Source organism: Crotalus tigris, unplaced genomic scaffold (assembly GCF_016545835.1).
Source record: "Crotalus tigris isolate CLP2741 ecotype Arizona unplaced genomic scaffold, ASM1654583v1 scf7180000017614.5298720, whole genome shotgun sequence".
NCBI classification, from domain to species: domain Eukaryota; kingdom Metazoa; phylum Chordata; class Lepidosauria; order Squamata; family Viperidae; genus Crotalus; species Crotalus tigris.
Window position 1 is genome coordinate 4,727,171 of NW_024096513.1, and position 22,363 is coordinate 4,749,533.

At 41.0% G+C, this 22,363-nt stretch overlaps 1 protein-coding gene across 1 annotated transcript in view; it reads right to left on the minus strand.

The window, feature by feature from the left end:
* CSMD2 (CUB and Sushi multiple domains 2) overlaps positions 1–22,363 on the minus strand; it is a 356,715-nt gene that overhangs the window by 33,434 nt on the left and 300,918 nt on the right. Inside the window, exons 47-53 of the mRNA XM_039329926.1 lie at positions 17,164–17,349; positions 15,724–15,918; positions 13,700–13,873; positions 12,065–12,238; positions 7,452–7,625; positions 6,105–6,293; positions 842–1,015 (exon numbers count right to left, since the gene is read on the minus strand). Coding sequence (XP_039185860.1) covers positions 842–1,015; positions 6,105–6,293; positions 7,452–7,625; positions 12,065–12,238; positions 13,700–13,873; positions 15,724–15,918; positions 17,164–17,349 — 1,266 coding nt within the window. The remainder of the gene's footprint in view (positions 1–841; positions 1,016–6,104; positions 6,294–7,451; positions 7,626–12,064; positions 12,239–13,699; positions 13,874–15,723; positions 15,919–17,163; positions 17,350–22,363) is intronic.

Sequence of the window (22,363 nt, forward strand, 5' to 3'; positions counted from 1 at the left end):
CTTCTTTTTTTAAAAAAAAAAACTTCTTTTTGAAAAGGTTTTCTTATAAACAAAGCAGGAAGCACACCTTCAAGTTTTTAATGGGTAAGTGCTGGCATCAAAAATTGGTGCAAAATTAATTAGATCCCAACCCTGCTGTGAAAGTCTCTACAGCCTACATCACATGCTGAATTATTCACTTATTTAACAGTGGAAAAATCTTACAGTTTCAAGATCCTTAATTGCAGTCCAAAGTGAATGTCAGCTGCCTATCTTCACCTTTTTCTGAAGCTTACTCGCAATTGCCATAATGGAGAGGGGGGAGGGGGTACTCAGGAGGGGAAGAGTGATGGAGGTGTGAAGGAATCTTGTGGGAAATTAGGAAGTATGGACACCAACAGGAACCAGAGGTCATCTCTCCTCCTTTTCAAGGACACTGGTCCTAGGAAAGGAATTTGCTGGTGCCAGAGATACCACGTTCCCAAAACATCAGAATAAGACCTGGGGGAAGGTTTTGGACATTGGGGATTGCTTTCAACATATCATTTTCGCATGGTTTTTCTTCAGAGCTTGCTCGCTCAGGCTGCACTCAACCTCTCTAGTAAAAGTATCTTTTCTCTAACACCTATGGAGCCAAGGATCATTCTTTCAAGTTGGGGCCAGCCTGACAGTGAAGTCCACGAGTCATAAAAGAGCCCAGTTTGCCTACCCTTGACGTAGGCCTATTCCAAAGCATACTTTCCTTGAAATCCAGATTGTTTTATACAGCCTTACTGAACAATACTATTTAAAGAGATGAGGATAAATCAACCCACATGCCTCCACATTGGTACCCACGTCTTTTGCCACTCAGTTTTCTTACCTGAGCAATGAGGTAGAGAGCCACTCCAACGCCCATCAAGCTGACAGGTGCGGGTGGAATTGCCAATCAAATTCCTGCCTTCCTGGCATTTGTAGTGCACCACCGCTCCTACGGTGTGGACATCACCCAAGATCTGGGCATAAGGTGGGGATCCAGGATGGCCACAGGAGACCACTAAAACAAAAGAGCACTAAGTTTTCATTTCAACCTTAACTAAAGTTCTTTCTTTCTTTCTTTCTTTCTTTCTTTCTTTCTTTCTTTCTTTCTTTCTTTCTTTCTTTCTTTCTTTCTTTCTTTCTTCTTTCATTCTCTCTCTCTCTTGCTCTCTCTCTCTATCCACTTTCTATATTGCCACAATTGTATTGCTTGTGGTCTTTGACTGATATGTCAAAGGCCACATCCTAACAACTGCCTTGCTTAACAATGGAAATGCTGCTCCCAATTGTGGTGGTGCGTAGAGGACTATCTGCACTTCCTTGTTCTCAAGGAAGTCTTCATCTGGGGACAAGACAAAGCTTCCCACTCTGTTCCAAGCACTTATTATTTTCTGCAGAAATTCCTTTATAAAACCACTTTCATTGATTTTCTTTCATACTACTCATCAGAAACTTCCAAACTCACTTCGATATATTGTGTAAGATCTATGTTTGGTCAAAAGCTGGCCCAGGGGTATAAGCCAGTTAAACGTGATGATGGAAGTCTCCACCACGTCAATGGAGCATGAAAAAGGCCAGGTCTTGGTTTATAGCTATCACCATCATTTTAATATATATATATATATTTACTTATCCCTGTAAACCTCTGGCAGTGGTGTCTAGATTGCTTTCATGGTCTTTTCTGCAGGAGACCTGCTGAGCTCTCTAGTCCTTTTTGATGCAGTATTCATTCCATGGGGGAATACTGGAAAGAGAAAGTAGAAGTGGACAACACCACTACTTTCAAATCTTTTGAACTCTGCTGACTGTCTGGTGGGTTATTTACTCATCCCAGATGCTTAAAAAGCCATGTCTGCCTGTCAAAATGTCACAACTTGGTTAACAATGAAGTCCAGGAGATTCCTCAGATCTCAGAGAGTTGGCATTCAGTAATTCAGTCACCTCTGATTCTTTGGGGCTCAATGGCATCATTTTAGCAGGACTGCCTGTCAATAACTGCTCCTTTGCATCTTGTAAGATCATGGATGTGTCATCAGTGATACTGACAACTTGTCTCCTCTTGTCATTTTTTTATTATTGTCTTCTATTTTCCAACCTTTGTGTTCCTGCACACTGCAAAGCACTTTTTTTCCCCAAACACTTTGCAAAGACTCTACATTTAGCTAATTGAAATATTCCAATTACACCCTTGTTTTTTCTCTCTCAAAATGTCCTGCTTGTTTATGTCCAAGCTGGATTTCTAATTTTTTTCCCCCTAGATATTTCACTTGAGATAAGTTCTTAAAGTAGCTCCAGTGCCTAAGACGGCAACTATTTAAGCTTACTTGTACAACAGTCCCCTAATTACAGCAAAATGGGCCTCGTGTATCACTTTTCCACGGTGACAAGATGGAAATGCCAACAATACAGGGAAAACAGATTGTGCTGAAGAAATTAAATTAAAAAGACATTTGGTTCTTTGATTGCTTTAAGAGAAGGAAGGAGAGGCGTAACACTTAAACCAAACTACCTTGTACTTTAAATGTGCAAAATCTGGGCCTTCATTGTCTTGATAAATATAAGGCTGGTGTCTTCCCTTGAGCTGTAACATTTCTCTGAAAGTCATTAGTCATATTAATTAGCAGACTGATGGTGTGACCAATATCTACCCTTGGAGAAACTCTCCTATTTAGGCCGATATTCTGTCTTGAATTATTCCCCAGACCTCCTAAGAATTCAGGCTTTGCTAATTGTGTTAAGAGCTGATTTGAGACAGACTGTTTGATGAACATATAAACTGGATTTTAATTCCACTGATTTTTTTTTTTTCTCTTGTTACTTTAAGTGCAGATGAATGTACTCATTTAAGGAGGGGAGAAGGAAGTAGGAAGGTTGGAGGAGAAGAGGAGAAGTGGGGAGAAAGGGGAGGAGAGTGGTGAAGGAGAAGAGAGGAAGAAGAGGGAAGTAGGGAAGAGAAGAAAGGGAGAAAGAAGGTAGAGAAAAAGGAATGTGGATACAGTGAAAGGGGAAATGGGCGAGCAACACCAAAAGTCATGTGTATGTATTTATTTCATTTTATCAAAAGTATCTTATATATGAATGTAAAAAGAATGTATGTTAACATCTGATAAATATCACGGTATATGTATGGGGGAGAGTTTGGAAAAAAAATTATTAAAAAAAAAAGAATGTACTCATTTAAATGGGACAGAGTTGCGGATTAAAGGCATTGGAAAGAGATAAAGATGAGAAATACAGAGAGGCATTTCACCCTAAATTCTATTTTTATTTTTTATTTTTTTGGTCAATAGCTGCAGAGTTTTAAAGCATATACTGGCCCCATTCGTGTAATTTTAGAGGTGGAATTGGTCTCTGATCTTCTCTTCCTTGCTTTCTGTGGAAGAATAACCATAGTTGATTTCTTAGCTGGCCCAAGACGGGGGTTAAGGAGCTCTGAAGCTTCTCTTCCAAATATTGCATTCACTGCATCAAAATGACCCTGCGTGGCTTTCTTTGGGAGTTCAAAGTCGTCTATATGAGAGTATTTCCAAACCTTTTCTTCACGACCCTTATCTAGGGAAGGGAGGGAGGATTGATAGGCTGTGAAAGAGTCATTCATTGAGATCAAATGGGGACTTACAAATGAGTCCCTGGCACTTCAAAAACACTTTCCGAACTCTTTGAAACTAAAGCAAGTTGGGAGCTGCAAGAATCAGGGAATATTGCTGGACCGTAAGTCCCAGAATTTCTCATCATTGGCCGGGCTTCCTGCAAGTGGTTTCACAACATTGGAAGTGGACCTCCAGCATGATGAGGTTACCAACCACAGACAAAGAGAGAGGAGAGGGATTTCAGCCTAATAATAGAGAGAATCAGAGAACCAGAGGCCACTAATTGCCTAGCTTCTCCTTTGTTTATTATCCTCTGAGTTTATTATCTCTAGTGGCTAATGGCTCCTATTTCTCTCTCTCAGAGAGGACACTGATAGGAGCCAAGTGACCAGATGAAGCTGTAATATGATGGAAGCCATCTCTCTCTCTCTCTCCCGTCCCCTCTCCCTTTCTCTCCCAGGAAATAGGGAAATAAAAAAAAAATCCTGCTAAAAAGGGGGAGTCCCGTTAGATGCTGGTAGGCTTTCGGCACAAACAAGCAAGCCAATAATGAGGAATAACAGAAAACCAAAATGATCATTTTGCTATGGTTTCTGTTGGAAGGGTCTCCCTGAATTTCTGCGATATCACCCGTGTGGGGTTTTTGTTTTTGCTTTAAAGGGGATAGTTTATTTTATGTATTTATCTTGATTGATCACTGTTTTCCTTACAATGGTGCAACACTTATTATTTTAATCTTGAAACGCTATTTTTCCAGGGTGGACTTCCCCAGGGGTAAATGTTGAATATATCTGATCCTCCAAGCATCTTAACTACACACAAATTTGAAAATGTCAGAGTTCAATGGATCGTGTGTTGTTATGTTGAGAACAGAGAAATCTAGAGAAAGTTGGTACAACATAAAAATTCCCCTGGGAAGTTACCGTCTCCATAAATAAACTAGTGATTAAAGCACTGGGATAGAAAGCACAAGACCATGAATTCAGGTTCTACCTTAGCCATGAAAGCTGGCTAAGTGACTGGCCAGTCACTCTCACTCAGCCCAACTGAGTTCACAGGGTAATAACAACAACAACAATAATAATAATAATAATAATAAAGTTGGAAGGGACCTTGGAGGTCATCTAGTCCAACCCCCTGCTCAGGCAGGTATCCCTATACCATTTCGGACAAATGGCTGTCCAGTCTCTTCTTAAAAACTTCCAGTGTTGGAGCATTCACCGCTTCTGGAGGCAGGTAGTTCCACTGGTTAATTGTTCTAACTGTCAGGAAGTTTCTCTTTAGTTCTAGGTTGCTTCTCTCCTTGATTAGTTTCCATCCGTTGCTTCTTGTCCTGCCTTCAGGCGCCTTGGAGAATAGCTTGACTCCCTCTTCTTTGGGGCAGCCCCTGAGATATTGGAAGACTATCCTGTCCCCCCTCGTCCTTCTCTTCATTAAACTAGACATACCCAATTCCAGCAACCGTTCCTTATATGTTTTAGCCTCCAGTCCCCTAGTCATCTTTATTGCTCTTCTCTGTACTCTTTCTAGAATCTCAACATCTTTTTTACATTGTGGTGACCAAAACTGGATGCGGTGTTCCAAGTGTGGTCTTACCAAGGCCTTGTAAAGTGGTATTAATACTTCACGTGATCTTGATTCTATCCCTCTGCTAGCACTGTGTTGGCTTTTTTGGCAGCTGCAGTACATGGCTGGCTCATATTTAAATGATTGTCCACTAGGACTCCGAGATCTGAGATATTGTTAAAGGAAAAATAGGTGGAAGAAGATGTGTTGGGTATTTTCGCTGCCTTGAGTCATTTGTAAAAAGGTGGAATACAAACAAATACAAATAAATAGATAATTTGGGTTTTTGCTTAAGAGTCTGGAGGATTGGCATAAGCAGTGGAGTTTCCCTTTCCCCTTTTTCATGGGGCCAAGAAGAGGCAGGGGGAAGCAGTTGCAATCTCAAAAGAGCCTTTATGTAAGGACTCACCCCACTTTACATCTTAAGAAGACAGAACTCTTGGAATATCTCTTCCAACAGGCATCTTTATTAAGAGAAGATGGTTGCAGGCGTTCTAGACAGGATCTGAGGAATTCTCTCCCACTCTTCAATGTTTTAAGTGTTCTCAAGCAGCCCCCCTCATAGTTCTTCCGGCGATGATCACTCATCCTCTTTTCCCAGATTCCAGGCGTTGCCTTGTTTCCCCCCCCCCTTTTCCATCTCTGCTGGCAAAAGGAAGACTTCAGAGAGCTGAGTAGATGAAAGGCAATGGCCATATTGTTACGGTAAGTCCTCTTGATGGGAATCAACATCCCATCCTTTTGTAGTTTACTGAAGTGCGAGCCAGAAAACCCCCCTGCTCATCCCCCTTCCCCTTCGTAGTATGACAGAATCCAGAGAGGGCAGAAATGTTTTTTTTTCCCATAGTAGATAACTAGAAATGAAATATAATTGGATTCTGACACTTTAAATGATACATTCATTTTCTGAACTGAATGGAAATCAAAGCAAAAGGAAAGCAAGGAACTTACTATGACAGACAGGGAGTGGCCGATCCCAAATGCCATCGCCCTGACACACAAGCACATGAGTACCCAGTAAATAATATCCATGGTTGCATTGATAAGAGACGGTTGTTCCAAAACTATATCTGTGAGGCCCATTTGGTTGCACTTGACGGACGCTGTTTTCCAGGTGCCCAGGATCAGTACAATTTACAACTGCAAGCAAATCACAGAAGATAAAAAGAATATTACAAAGAGAGAGGGGGGAGAGAGAGAGAGAGAGAGAGAGAGAGAAATCGTTACCAAGAAGGAAAAGAATCTCATCTTTTCCCTTCCATTTTTTAAAATAACATGGGAGGACAATATACCAATTCAGGAGTGTGAGCAAAAAGTGCCGCCTCTTTTTCATATGTGTCATGTTTGTTTTCTGAGGTTCTCGTGGGTGTTTGTATGTAGGTCTTTGGTTATTCAGGTTTTCTTCTGTGTCAAATTGGAAGTGTCTTGGCAACGTTTCGACGAAGTCTCATTCGTCATCTTCAGGCTGGTGTTTTCGGCTTCATGCTTCTAGGAGCAAGAAGCACGAAGCCGAAAACACCAGCCTGAAGATGACAAATGAAACTTCGTTGAAACGTTACCAAGACACTTCCAATTTGACGCAGGAGAAAACCTGAATAACCAAAGACCTATATATATATTCTTTTCTATTGTACTGGTGAGAGTTGATTGGTTGACTAGAGCTCATTGATGAAGCAAAACTAAACAATACTCTAGGTCAGGGGTCGCCCACCTTGGCCACTTTATGACTTATGGATTTCAACTCCCAGAATTCCTCAGCCATCATGGAGTTGAAAGTCCACAAGTCATATAGTGGCCAAGGTTGGGGACCTCTGCTCTAGGTTCTTTATGCCTTTTGCTGCACTCATTTAAATAATGGTTGAAACATTACAATTACGCATTTTGGGTGAACTTTATTCATTTAGTTTCTGTTTTTATGGTTTTACAATTTTTGCCATTTTACGGGGATTGCGAGCCACCCAGAGTTGTGATTTAAGATGGGCAGCCGTGCAAGTCTTTTAAATGAAATAAAGAACGTTATAATGCGATTTTAGTTTTAATCATCAGCAAGCTGTTAGGCTGGGAGCTTTCTTTTTATCTACGCTTTCCACACGACACTGAAGCTGAACTGTGCTGAGCTGCACACCCTGCTTTCTTTTAAGAATCTGCTGGGACACATTGAAAAGAAGCACAGTCGGGATACGCTGACGGCGCTTCCATCAGAAGAGACGCTGCTCCAGGCTGTAGAACAGATTTAGATTGCAGAAATAATAAAGGGGGGGGAGGAGAGAAGGAGGGGGATAGAGAAACACAACTTACTGCGACAGATGGGCAAGGGTTTACTCCACTGGCCGTTCGCCAAGCATTGGGACTTGGAAGTCCCTTCAAGGTGATATCCAACGTTGCATGTAAACTTGGCCACATCATTGAGATTGAACTGAGCGCCTTGGGTCAGGCCATTTGTTGGGTTGCCTGGGTGACCACAGGTGATGGCTGCAGAGAGAATGCGAGGTATTACATCCCTGCCTTGTTCACCGGCTCACGGACATAGAAATGCCAACTACAATAGAATGAAGTGCTACAATGGATTTCTCCCAGGTTTCCCCGTCTTCTAGCAGCATCCGATGTCTTTTCGAGCCATACTATGAAAGCCACCCTTTCCCCTTTCTAAGCTGACCCTTAGCTAAGCTTAGCAGCAGGTTTTTTAAAAGTTGGGAAAGGAGTCAAAAAGCCAACTGGACTTCTTTGTTTTTTTCCTTTGAAAACATTTTGATTCTCAGCCAAGAAGCTTCTTCAGTTTTCAAAGAAAATGTTTTCAAAGAAAAAAAATGACAATGAGAAAGTCCAGTTACCTTTTGGAAAAAAAATACCTTTGACCTGGATGATTGAGAATCTCCATAGGCAGTTGGGAAAGGAGGCTATTTGAAGGAAGAACTGTATTTTATACCAGGGAGCTTTTTCAGCAGCCCCTCTCCATTTCTGCCAGACATTTATTTATTTATTTATGAGACTTATATACCGCTTTAAGTGCAAGCACTCTCTAAGCGGTGTACACCAGTAAGCAATGTATATATATATTTACATTGCCCCCAACAATCTGGTCCTCATTTTACCTACCCCGGAAGGATGGAAGGCTGAGTCAACCTTGAGCCGGTGAGATTTGAACCGCTGACCTGCTGAACACAGTCAGCTAAAGTGGCCTGCAGTACTGCACTCTAACTGCTGCGCCACCTCTGCTCTTCCCATTGTTATTCTGATACTTTCCAAGGTACACGGTGCTTTCCACTGTGTAGGTAACAATCAACAGACAAATAATCCGAAGAACTGCTTTCAACAATTGTCTGTGAAGAAGAGCCTGGCCATTGCTGTCTTAAATAAAAGTAGAACAACTATGGAAAAATAAAGCAACTATAGTACTAATAGCAATAGCTGCCTTGGGTACAATTCCAAAACATCAAGAGCACTAAAATCACCATCAGCCAATTGCAAAGGGCAGCTTCACTTGGTACAACTTATATCCTGTGATGACGGTGGTGGGATTCAGCCAGTTTGCACCACTTTGGCAGAACTGGTAGCTAATTTTTTTGTTGCCCAGGCCCAGAATGGACTTCAGGAAGTAGCATCCACACAGAGAACCAGTTATTCACATATTTGAATCCCACCACTCATTCCTTCCTTCCTTCCTTCCTTCATTCCTGTGGGGGATTCAGCTAGTTTGCACCACTCTGGCAGAACCGGTAGCTAATTGTTTGTTGCCCAGGCCCAGAATGGACTTCAGGAAGTAGCATCCACACAGAGAACCAGTTGTTCACATATTTGAATCCCACCACTGTGTGATGATATCTGTACCACCATCAAATATCCACATCTGCCTATCCCAGGTCCTTGGGAAGAAGTCGATAGGTGGATAAAAATGCCAACCCAGCCTAAACATCTGGCTGATTGTGCAGTAATAATAATACCATTATTATTATTATGGTTGCACAGTCAGCCAGATGTTCAAACTAGACTCTGCCTATCAAGTCCCTTCCGAAGACATGGGGTAGGCAGATGTGGTTGTTTGCTAGTGTTACATATATTGTTGCAGGACAATTATATTATTATTATATTATCAATTATAATAATAGAAGCATAAGTAAGTTTCGTCACTACAATTTTCATGGGAAGCTTAACCTTCTCTGAAGCTAGGAATAATTTGTGCAAATTGTCTTAGTTTGGTGAAGGTTAATGATTCCATTCTCAAACATTTAGCTCAATGTTTTCATGCAGTTGTATACCAAGATGGTATAAAGACGGCAGCATTTAACTCACCTTGACTGATTTCAAAAAAACACAATTGGACATGATAGTTGGATATACTGTAGGACATTTTTAAAAATCCCAGAAAAAATATTAAACCATTTATATACCATTCCCATGAAGACAATAGCATATGAATGTGTTCACAGTCACCATAACCTGGGCTTAACCTGAAGCAAGAATTTCTCTTTTCAATACTTAATAGAAATAACTGTCATAAAAAAATCTCCTCTACATCCCCCCCATGATCCAACTTAGCCAAGCTTATCAACTCATACATGTAATGTTAAAATCCTCAGAGCTGTACACTCAGAATGTGGTCTCCTAAAAAGCATATCGGGGAATAAAATAAAGGGCGTACTACACTATTTCCTTTAAAATAGTGAAATAGCACACTGTAACTTAAAATGCTGTAGGCCAAAAGAACATCTTGCAAGTCACACAGCTTTCCAGTTCTTTATTTCCTACAGGTTCACATACAAAGCATGTTGGAAAGAGGGATTTTTCCAGAATCCAACATGAATATTCTGGCTTGAGGTAGTCAGGTGTTCTATCGCACTATTGTGCTGAGGACAACACTCTTGCTCCAACCCATTCTCATCTCTGAGACATCAATTTTTCATGAATGAAAACAAATATAAGTGTCCCAGGATAATGTTGCAAGAAACAATCTGAGTCAGTCACTGGACCAGAGGTTTACTCTTCGGAGTTTTTGGACTTGTGCTGGAGCTCATCCTCAAGGATCATGTTTTAGATAGCCAATCTCAACCACTAGTACCACAAATGAACATAGAATCAGGGGGCTGGAAGGCAGGGGACCTTATATTATCCTGGTCAAATGGTTGTCAAGTCTATTTTTGAAAACTTCCAGTGATAGAGCATCCACAACTCCAAGAGGCAAGCTATTCCATTGATTAATTGTTTTCACCATCAGAAAATTTCTCCTTATAGCTCTTTAATAAGCTTCCACTCACTATTCTTGTCCTGCCATCTGGTACTTGGGAGAATAGGTCAATCCCCTTTCTCTGTGACAGCCCCTCAAGTACTAGAAGATAGGTATCATGTCCCCCCAATCCTTCTCTTCGATAGGCTAGACATAGCCTATCAACATTCATCTGATTTAGCCTCCAAGCCCTTTTTCATCTTTGTTGCTCTTCTCTGCACACTTTTTAAGGTCTTAGCATCTTTTTTGTATTGCACAAAGAGGAAAGGGGAAATAAAAGCTGCTTCTTAATTACTAAAATGTCTCATATCCTCTTTTATCCAATCGCAGATAAGGGATCTGAATTTGCACCCGTTGCTTTTCCAGGGATATTCTCCCCCTGTTGGAAAAGCTTAGGTCTATTGTATGTCTTACAGGCCAAAGGGTTTCTCTACTCCGTGCAGGCTGTACCAAACTGCATTAGGCATTCACAATGAGAAGGGAAGGTGATTGGGCAACTGCACAGAAGACCAGTCAAAGAATGTTAATTACAGGTTTTAAGCAACTTGATTTTTTTTTTCTGTTGTGGTCTCAGTGCTGTCATATTCATGGAAGATTAGCAAACTGATCTTCCCACAGGAAGATGCTCTGTTGAAATTTGTAGGATTTGTTTTGGCATCTTATATCCATCTTTTAAATGCCTTTTAAATATATGTGATTAATTTTAGTTCTCAAGAGGAAGACCTATAGTGGAATTGTTGAGCATTCTTTAGCAAATAAATTACTATGGTGAATGCAAAGTAAGAGAGCTAAGAATAGAAACAGAATCAGATCAAATATGTGCTCAGCCAAACATCCTCTTTCATATGAATGCAACCAAAATGCTCTGGGGTAGAACAGGAGAAAAAGGGTGATTCCTTTGAAGCTCAAGGCAGCATAAAACCATGATGACTTGTGTGATCCTTGATACATCTGTCCTTCTTTATACAAGTTGAATCTCTTGCAGATCCACCTAAGTGAATTGTTAAATGGAACGCTTGCCTCCTACAGTTGTGGGTGCCTCATCACTGGAGATTTTCAAGAAAAGATGGGACAACCATTTGTCCAAGACGTTATAAGGACTTCTGCCTCACATCATCTTGGACAAATGAAGGTTAGACTGGAAGACCTTCAAGGTCCCTTCCACCCTATGACTCTACGATATTTCTATGATATTTGTCATAGAGGAAAAGACTTCACCGAAATGAAGTCTGGAATGGGCTCATAATCAAACCATCAGTGGATCTGCTGATAAAATTGGATAAACCAAAATTGTAGGACAGCTTAATTTTCCTAGGACGCATCTTTGACTATTTCAGAAATCGTATTTTTGATCCAATAAAGTATGCAGTCCTTAGAAGTTCTGTTTTCACCCCATTTTTTAACTGGGTCTGCAGAAGGGAGCAGGGAATTCTAGAAATATGAAAGGATAGACCAACGAACCCAATCAACTAGCCAAAGTGAGTTATGTTTTCCTCTAAAGTCTAAAGCTCCAAGAAAAAGAGCTGGAGAGAAACAGTGCCTGAAAAATCAAAAACTAGGAGACATTTGGGGAATCAGGACTGAGAAATGGGACAGTTAGACCCGCTCTTTGTCTTTTGTTTTTTTCCTTCCTGAGCTCTCTATCAGAGTTGTGAGTCAGGCTGTAGAATTAAAATGGCAACATACTTACGCACACAAACAGGAGTCTTCCCGGACCAGTGGTGATCTTGCTGGCAGATGCGAACGGACATGCCTATCAGCCGGAAGCCAGGGTTGCACTGATACACCACACTGCCACGGTAATTGTAGTTCTCGCCATTGATCTGGCCATTGACAATAGAACCTGGTTCACCACAATGACCGGCTGGAGGGAGAAGAAAACAGGAGGAGGTGGGGAAAAAGAGAAGGCAGAATTAGTGATAGTCCAATGTAGAATGAAGCCTTCCTGGATACCTATGTACCTTAAGAAAGGTACTACAAATTTTGTCTTAATTCAGAAGGTTCTTAAAACAACATAAAAGCAAAACCAGAAGTTTTTCTTTTAGAGATATTGGATAAAGAGCTTGAAACAATATTTGGAACATTGTTATTCTATACCAGTGGTTCTCAACCTGTGGGTCGGGACCCCATTTGGGGTCCAACAACCATTTCACGGGGGTCGCCAAACAACGCAGTCTGCCATTTTTTCCCCCTTTTCCTTAGCTGTGATACTCCCTTTTATTCTATTGGCTTTTGAAAGCCAGTAGGAATTGTCCAGGCTGTCTCTGCCCTGCTGAGCCCGCCAAAAGTCCCATTCTGCAAACGGTGCTGCACCAGTTGAGTAGTCCTCGACTTACGACCGGTTGAGTAGTCCTCGACTTACGACCGGTTGGGGGTCGCGGCATTAAAAAGGTTGAGAACCACTGTTCTATATGCTGACGGTGGCGAGGAATGGAAAGAAATTTCCACAATGGAAGCATGGATGGAAAAAGTGTAGAGTTGGCAACATTAATTATTTTAATTAATGAGAAGAACCTAGCCAATTTTGTTTCCACTTGGAAACCACTTCCAGATTTTATGCCCCAAATTTTAGGTCTCTAAAAGTACTTGTCTCCACATTGCTTATGTGTGCCTCATCTCTAAACCTCTTGATATGACAACAAGATAAGATTTCTCTTTCTTTATATGGGTGATGAGTCAACATTGTCAAGAGACTGCTAAACTTATTCGGTTTTTAGATATTTATAGGATTTTTCATCTACTGCTATAGTCGATGAAAATTCCTATAAACATCCTAAAAGCTACTAGTATTTTTTAAAAGATATGTTCAATTATATCAGGTTTCCAAAGATGGAAACAGGCAACTCCAACAAGGAGAGAGAAATTGAAAAGTCTTTTGTACGTATCAAACAGTTATAAAGCAAGGATAAAAGGAAAAACAGCAGCAAGAATCCATTGCAGTTTTCATTAATTCTGTTTATTAAGACTATTCAAGACGTGTCCCCATCTGGAACTGATAATAAAGTGTAAAATAAGGTTTAATTTAACCAAAAGCAACATAAAAGTACTTTTTGGTAGCAAGTGGCCTGTACAATACAGTATTTCATTCTTCAGCAAGAAGAAAAAAAGAAATTCATGCAATGCATAAATTAAAAGCAGCTGATTAAAACTGTCCCTTATACATTTATCAACTGAAATTGTGCTGGATTAATCCACTGCTTGCAAGTCTAGTTCTATCACTTTCTAAAGATGGGTGCAGAAACATCCTCTGAATGGTCCCCAGGTCTCCTATTTGGGATTATGAATGGCCCCCAGTTGATCAGGTTAACAGTAGTCCTATACTCACCCAAGCATGTCACTTTTAGTCCACTCCAAAGACCGTTGGCCATACATTCTCGCACACGAGAACCCACTAAGGTGTAGCCGCTATTGCAGGAGAAGATGGCAGTAGCTCCATAAGTGGTTAAAGTCCCAATCCTGTTTCCATTGGGTGGCACGGGCAAGTCTCCACAGGAGATGACTAAAATTAAGACACACACGAACAAACTTAGGGTACTTAGCAAAGGACACTAGGACAAAAGAGAGCTCATTGACTCTTCAAACTTGGCAGTGTATGTTACAGTAATTTGTAGATTGCTCAATCATCCTTAATTTAATCAACCTCAGGTGGCTAGTTTTGTAGAACATAGGATGGAGGATTTTGTGGCACTCACTAAACCGCGTCTTAGCGAGTTGTCAAGAAGTGACTGGCTCTTGTGAGTATACAACTCCTAAGCCAATTTTTACGGATTCCCAAATCTTCCTGCTTTACAAAACTTTGGCAACAAAAGTGAGACTTAAGGCATCATGATTTTTTTATAAGAAAATAATTTTAGCTATAAAATTGGTGTGCTAGGTATTATTAAATGATATATCACTAAGAATGTATTCTGGAAGCTTTTCCAATTATATAATTGTTTTGGAACAGAACTGATTCCTTATAAAATATTTGTATATTTATTTATTATTATTTTTTGTCTGTTACCCATTCCCAAAGTCTGTGGAAGGCTAACAATCTCATAATACTGTAAAGCAGGGTTTCTCAACTTCAGTAGCTTTAAGATGATCTTAAAGCTGCTGTGTCAATGCTGATAACATTGGATGTTCTTGCTTTGACAAAATATGAAGAGGCAGCCACTCTCTGTATAAGCTGTGTGGTACTTTTAGAGTTAAATTAGATGATGCTGGGAGGGGAGGAGAAAGAATGTGTGTGGGGATTCGTTAAGATAAGAAACCAGGGCTACAGAACAGAAGGGGAACTTTGTTTTTCAAACTGATTGGAGAACGTGATTTATGACTGCAAATTAAAGGAGGGGAATGTGCTGGAATATTATGTGCTCAGGGGAGGGGAATTCAGATCTTGGCATCCACCATGCTGTGCCGACACTTTGTTTCACAATTAAAGACTTTTTAGGATAAACAATGCTTGAAAGTTCTTTAAAGTGTTTCGTTAGTCAGAACCTTGACATGCTGAAGTTGAGAAACATTGATATAAAGGGTAATGGCCACCAAAAAACCTAAACCCCCATCCTCCAACATGCCTAAACATAACACAATCACAATATACATTAACCTTTCCCCAAGCATAGGTTATATGATCGCAAGCTTTATCTTTGGTCATGACATACCATCCTATTGAGTCAAATGGAACAAGTAGTTGCTGACTGTATCCTAAATGCCCAGGAGGGATGAAGCTGACCAGAACACCAAGAGAGTTTTGGAGTGGGGACACCTATTGAGAAAAACCTACTTTCTGGTGCCTTGACAGATGACAGTACCATAAAGATGGGACCTGGAAGGAGTTAACCCTTTCTGATTTTGATCATTGAGTTTGCTTGTCAAAAAATTGCAAAAGGGGATCACATGACCCTGGGACACCGTGACCATCATAAATATGAATCAGTTGCCATGCATCCAAATATAAATCACATGACCCTGGGTATGCTGCAATGGTCATAAGTGTGAAAAATGGTCATAAGTCATTTCAGTGCAATTGCAACTTTGAACAGGTTTGTGGGGTTTTTTTGGGTCATCAAGTTTTTGACACCTTGCTAGGTGGTACTCGAATATTGCCATATCCTAAAAGTGGTACAATCGGTGAAAAGGTTGAAAAGCCCTGACTTGGATGACTTCATTGTTAAGATGACCGTTCTTACTTATGCTTTCTTTGAAAACATTTGTTTTTATGATATTTATTTTTTAATCTGGAGTGTATATTTTTGTATTTCTTGTCTTTATAAACTGCTGTTCTTCAATCGTTGTACAATCCCACCCCCCCAGTGTCATATTATCCTCCCCGGTGCACACACTGTTTTGATTTCTCACACTCACTTCTACAAGTCGGCATGGGCTCTCCTATGCTCCATTTCCCATTCGCCTGGCAGCCGATGACACGAAACCCAATGTAATAATAGCCTGGGTCGCAGATCAACATGAGCTGTGCATTATATTGGTACTGGGTCTCATGAATCAACCTCCATCTCCCATGTTCCACAGCAATGCTACTGATGTCAGGACAGCTGACCGCTGAATTCAGCAAGAGATGAAAAGAGAAACAATCTAAGTCCAACTAAAAACTCATCCATCTGTCCTTTCTAGCTGAGAACGGCCAGCTGAAAGCTATAAATAAGAGGAGAAAGTTGTATTTGTCATTGTCACTGTACAGTCTGAACTGATTTTTTTTTCTAAACTGGTGGTCATTTGGAAATGGCCCCAAATTTGTCACAAAGCTGAATAAAGTTGGGATGCAAACCTCTGAGGCAACACTGAATGATTTCCGAACAAGGGGAACGATGAACCTGGTAACTAAATGAAATGTCAGTATCTATAGCAGTGGTTCTCAACCTGTGGGTCGGGACCCCATTTGGGGTCGAACGACCATTTTATGGGGGTCACCAAACAACGCAGTCCGCCATTTTTTTCCCCTTTTCCTTAGCTGTGCTACTTCCTTTTATTCTACTGGCTTTTGAAAGCCAATAGAATAGACTCTCTTGAATAGAGTAATTCTATTGGCTTTCAAAAGCCAATAGGAATTGTCCAGACTGTCTCTGCCCTGCTGAGCCCGCCAAAAGTCCCATTCTGCAAACGGTGCTGCACCAGTTGAGTAGTCCTCGACTTACGACTGGTTGGGGGTCGCATTAAAAAGGTTGAGAACCACTGATCTATAGGAAGAAAACAGATGGGAAGACAAGTCTACTAAAGGTGTTTAGCACTGTCAGCTAGCAATGGAGCCTCTACCTTCTGATTTGCATATGAAATAATAGAAATAATCAATATAAGAAAGAGTTATACCTGCGTGGAAAGTTTTGTCTCAAGGAAACTAAAGAACGGCCAGAGTAGGGTACAACAGTGGCTTTTAAATTGCTCCACTAAAACCACAGACAGAATCATCTGCAGAATGGTTTCTTTGATTTTCTCAATGTAGAATCTTCCCTTCATCAGCAAATTACCAGCCCAGCTAAAAAAAAGTCCAGCAGAAGGATTTCCCTCCTCAGATCTTTCTTTGGGCTCAGACAAACGAAAATATTTGGCCCTCTGGAGCAGGAGATTTAGATTTCTATACAATATCCTCTTTCTAATTTCCCAGAAGGCATCTAACTAACCAACTGTTGTCAAGAGACTAACCAACTTAGGTGGTCTTTTAATTCCAACACAATAAGCTTCTGGTTGCTTTTGAAATTATTCTGGATGCTTATTAAGACAAAGGCATCATACATCTTTAAAAAGAGACAAAGAAGATTGAAGATTGAAGGTGGACCACATTAGACTCACCCACACACGGAGGAGGATTATTGCCATTGCTCCACTGTCCAGTAGCCAGGCACTCCATGCTGGAGTTATCTTGGGCATGGAGGTGAAAGCCCTCTTCGCATTGGTAAACTGCTTTGTTGCCCATGGTGTATTCCTTGCCAAAAATAACCCCGTTCTTCGGAGCTCTAGGAACTCCACAGGAGATTGCTGGGAAGGAAAAGTCAAGACATGTGATGGCTTGCATTCACACAAAGTCTTTGCTTCCATAGTTAGTTGTGCTCCAAAATCTAACCTGTTTGCATTATCTGGAGCCTTCCCTAGCCAAGGCATATAAGCAATATTCCCAGTAAAGCACAAGGATGCCACAAGGACATGCGTGTTATGACATAACACAAATGCTGCAAATGTATACCTGATGTCTTGATGCAGGTGAAGAAATCAGGGTGCCTATATCTAATGTAGTCATCACAAATGTGTTGTGATGCTTGTCACCATACTTGGCATGATGCATTCTTTGCCACACCAAAGCTCTGAAGACCCTCATATGCTTTCCCCAACCTCTTGGACACCCATGAGTGTACAAGCATACTATTTGAATTTCTCTTTGCAAAACATACCAATACACTTCAGTGTGACTTCTTCCAAATGAGCCAATGATAAAAGCAAATAAATTAATACATAATCCCCATAGAGGGATAACGTTTGGACTGAAAAGCCAGCTAATTTGTGGACAATATTGATTGAGATTATGGTTCCTTTTGAAAAGGGAAGATCTGCGTAGTCTTGGGGCTGTCTGTGGAAGTAAAGAAAGGGACAGTAGCTAGAACTGTTTTGAGCTTGTGAAGAACAGGCCTTGCCACAGTCCCACCCCCCATGCTCTGCTGTGCCTTACCTCGATTTATGCTACTTGAGATCTATCTTTGAAGGCAATCAGAAACCCCAGTTTATATAACTGCTTGCAAGATGACAAGGAAAATCAGTTGATGTTGGATTGTTGGGCCACCCTGAACAGACTAAAGGTATTGACCTTTAGGGTTTGGGCCCAGATTACTCATACTTTGTCCTCACTTTGAGATTGGCTTCCAAATTCTTTGTACAGATTCAAGGGATGAGTCCTTTTCAACTAAGGTCCTTGATTTGGACATTTTTATCCTTACTGAAACAGATTAAGACCTGCCAATTTAGTTCTTCAAACAGCTATTTATTTTGAACTATATATACTTGGATTTTTTAATTTGATGTTTACACTTTTAAATGTTGGGTTAGAATTGGTAGTGTTTTTATTGCTTTTGTTGTATATCTTAAGATCATATTTAACTGTTGTTTGTTGTGCTTTAAGTCTAATAATGTCATTGTTCTGATTTTATTTAGATGATCCATTCGTTTTGCAGATTGGAAACTACCTTGTGAGGACCTGCATAATCCTAAAATTGGCATATTTTAAGTAACACGTTTTTAGCCTAAAGCAACCATTTATGAATCTATTGTCTTTGTATAGATAACTCATCACTGAGAAGTTAGAATATTTATATTTTTTAATGTTGTAATAGCAATTAGCCAGTGACCTGCTGAAAGTTCATTTCAATTAAATGAGCTCAAATCTGTGGACGTACCTGGCTATCTTTTCCCAGGATGCATTTTCCTGCAAGCTAAGTTGGGAGCTCTACAGGCAGCAGAATTGTGATTAGGGATCTGTGCTTAAAAACAAGCCAAAGTAAAAATGATAAGCTAAAGCTAAAGCTTCAGCATAAACATCCAGATAGCATTTAGAGTTTTAAAAAAGGCCCTTCATGAGAAAAACAGAAGAATGAATAGTAGGCTGGAGAGGGATTTTGAAAGAACAGCTATAGTAGATGGTGAAAGAAACACTACAGTGATGGCACAATATGAAGGTCTAATTTATTACAGCAGAGCCTTCATAATCAAGGACATAGGCTCCTTCTACAATAGTGCCTAATGTATTGGAAATAATTAGTGGAAGGAAGGAAGGAAGGAAGGAAGGAAGGAAGGAAGGAAGGAAGGGAGGGAGGGAGGGAGGAAGGAAGGAAAGAAGGAAGGAAGGAAGGAAGGAGAAAGATATGGAAAGATGAGTGGATGAAGGAATAGTGGAAGAAAGAAGGAGAGGGAGGCTGGATGGATGGATGGATGGATGGAAGGAAGGAAGGAAGGAGATAAATAGAAGGGATCAGGGAAAAGAAGGTGAGTGGAGGAAGGAAGGAAAGTGGCTGAGTGAGCAGAGGAAGGAAGAGAGGAAGAAGGAAGAAGAGGGAGAGAGGAAGGAAGAAAGAAAGGGAGAAAGGAAAGAAGGAAGGAAGGAAAACAGATCCAGCCGGCCAGAGTGGACGTCATCAGTCGCATCCTAGCTTTGTGAAGATAATTGTGTGCATGTCACCCACACCACTAAGGAGCTCAGCAAAACCTCTGGAAAGGCTAGGCGTCTAGACGGCTAAGTGTGATGAATACCAATTTCAGGTAGCAGTGACAGCAAAGAGAAAGGACAGTCAGCCGCAGAAAATCCATGCTTTTGACTGATTCCGCTCTGTAATCACTTCAACCTTCAAGGGTGACCTTATCAAAGTAATTTGTGGGGACACACAGAAAGCTCAGGCACCCCAAACTGACTTCCAGTTGTTAACTGTTCTGTTCTCCTTCTGGCCCCTGCAGGGTTTTGCATGTGGGTGGGAAGGTTGTTGTTGGGGGGGGGGGTTGGTTCTTTTGCTTCACTCTTGCAATGCGAATTATACAGGCATTGTTATCCCTTTGTCCATCTGCACTACTCCGAAAAGATCAAGAATCAGCACGGGTCTGTTTCAAGATTAGTCACTGATGCCATGCAGAATTCTGCCTTGTTCAGCCCTGCAATTTGGGGCCATTTATTAGTTTCTACAATTGGGGGTGGGGGTGGGGGAGGGCCTTTGCTGAACATCTTTTACATAGGCTTTGCAGCAGTAGCAGTCCTGAGATGTAGGACGGAGCAAGACAATTCATTGCAAGTCCTGCTTATCATCGCAGAATAGCTGTATCAGAAAATGGGTGGTATATAAACGTAATAAATAAAATGAATGAATATAGCTTGCTACCTGGTTAAGAATCGGATGCTGGAAGCGTGGATGGGTGCTTGGAGGCACTGATGAGCTACATGATGAATAAATTTAAACTTCATCTCAAGAAGGAATAATAGAGAAGGAATGGAGGGAGGGAGAGAGAGAGAGAGAGAGAGAGAGAGAGAGAGACAGAGGACCCATACCTATCTCTGCAGGAAATTCCACTGAATTCATAGCCTAATGATGCTCTTTGGACCTGCGCAATACTGTCTATATAACTATATGGTTTCTATTTCCTTCTAGCAAGTAATGGAGCTTCCTTGGTTGTTCACAGCTAAAGTCTTGATTTCCAAGAAAGCAACTCTCTATGAAGCCAGTTTCCTGATCTCAGGATAGCTTTAAAACTGTGGCTACGCTTCCTTTCTTGTCCTACCATATTTTTTTTTTTTCATTTTTGTAGGAATGTACAATATCTGTTTCCTTTACCCACTTATTACTACTGTCATCTAAGACAAAGGAATACAAGCATCCAGGATAATCAGAGGGTTTCCCCCTCTGTAACGATTGTTATATGAAATAACTAAAGAGAATTTCATTACATGAGATAAAGGGAACCGCCGTGGCAAAACAGTGCATTACAAGAACCAGCGCTGCATTCATGTAAATCGTTTGTGCAATTCTTTTCAGTGTTTGGATAGGTACCTGTTTTATTCTAATTTGTGTAATCATAGATATTGACTGAAGGTTGCTACTCTAAGAACTATATTCTCTGATTCCAAGTTAAATAAACATCAACTCCTGGCTTTGGTCCCAGACCTGGAGTTGATGTTTATTGTTTGTTCAATTATTTTTGCTGTCTATCAGATTATTTTAGTCTGGGCTGTCTGCCTGATTTGATGCTTTAGCTGCTTTTACGTTTTCCCTCATTTTGTGTGCTGTCCAGAGTCCACTGGAGTTAGGTGGCGAATAAATTTAAATAATAAATGCAATTTAAATACAGGTGGTCCTCGACTTGTATGGCTGTGAAAGTTGGACCATAAGAAAGGCTGAGCACCAAAGAAGGAGGCCTTTGAACTCTGGTGCTGGAGAAGACTCCTGCGAGTCCCCTGGACTGCAAGGTGATCAAATCGGTCAGTCTTAAAAGAGATCAACCCCGACTGCTCTTTAGAAGGCCAGATCCTGAAGTTGAAACTCAAGTACTTTGGCCACCTAATGAGAAGGAAGGACTCACTGGAGAAGAGCCTGATGCTGGGAAAGATGGAGGGCAAGAGAAGAATGGGACGACAGAGAACGTGGTGGCTGGATGGAGTCACTGAAGCAGTAGGTGTGAGCTTAAATGGACTCCAGAAGATTGTAGAGGACAGGAAGGCCTGGAGTAACGTTGTCCATGGGGTTGCGATGGGTCGGACACGACTTGGCAACTAACAACAACAAGTCCTCGACTTATAACAGTTCATTTAGTGATCATTACAGCACTGGAAAAGTGACTTATGACCACTTTTTTGCACTCATGATCATTGCAGCATCCCATGGTCACATGATTCATATTTGGATGCTCGGCAACTGGTTCATTTTTATGACAGTTGTAGTATCCTGGGGTCATGTGATCATCTTTTATGATCCCAAAGCAGTGGTGGGATTCAAATACCTGAACAACCGGTTCTCTGAGTGGACACCGCTTCCAGAAGTCCGTTGTGGGCCTGGCCCTCTGAGGCCCAGAATGGACTTCCGGAAGTGGCATCCATGCATTTCCGATGCTCTGTTCTGGGCCTTGCAAAAAAAGACTAGGGCTTCAACTGGTTCGCTGAAATCAACAAAAAATTAGCTTCCAGTTCTCCCAAACTGGTGCAAACCGGCTAAATCCCACCACTGCCCCAAAGGTGCTTTTTTTTTTTTTTTTTCTGGAGGCAACTGGACTTTCTTGTGTTTCTTTTGAAGACGTTTTGCTTCTCATCCAAGAAGCTTCTTCAGCTGTGACTAGATGGTGGGGAGTGGAAGGATTTATGCACACAACCATAACTGAGAACCTCCATAGACATCTTTTGTGAATTTCTGACAAGCCAAGTGAAGCCAGATTCAGCTAACAACCACATTACTAATTTAACAACTGCACTGATTCACTTAGCCAGCGTGGCAAGAAACATCGTAGAAAGGGGCAAAAGTCATTTAACAAATTT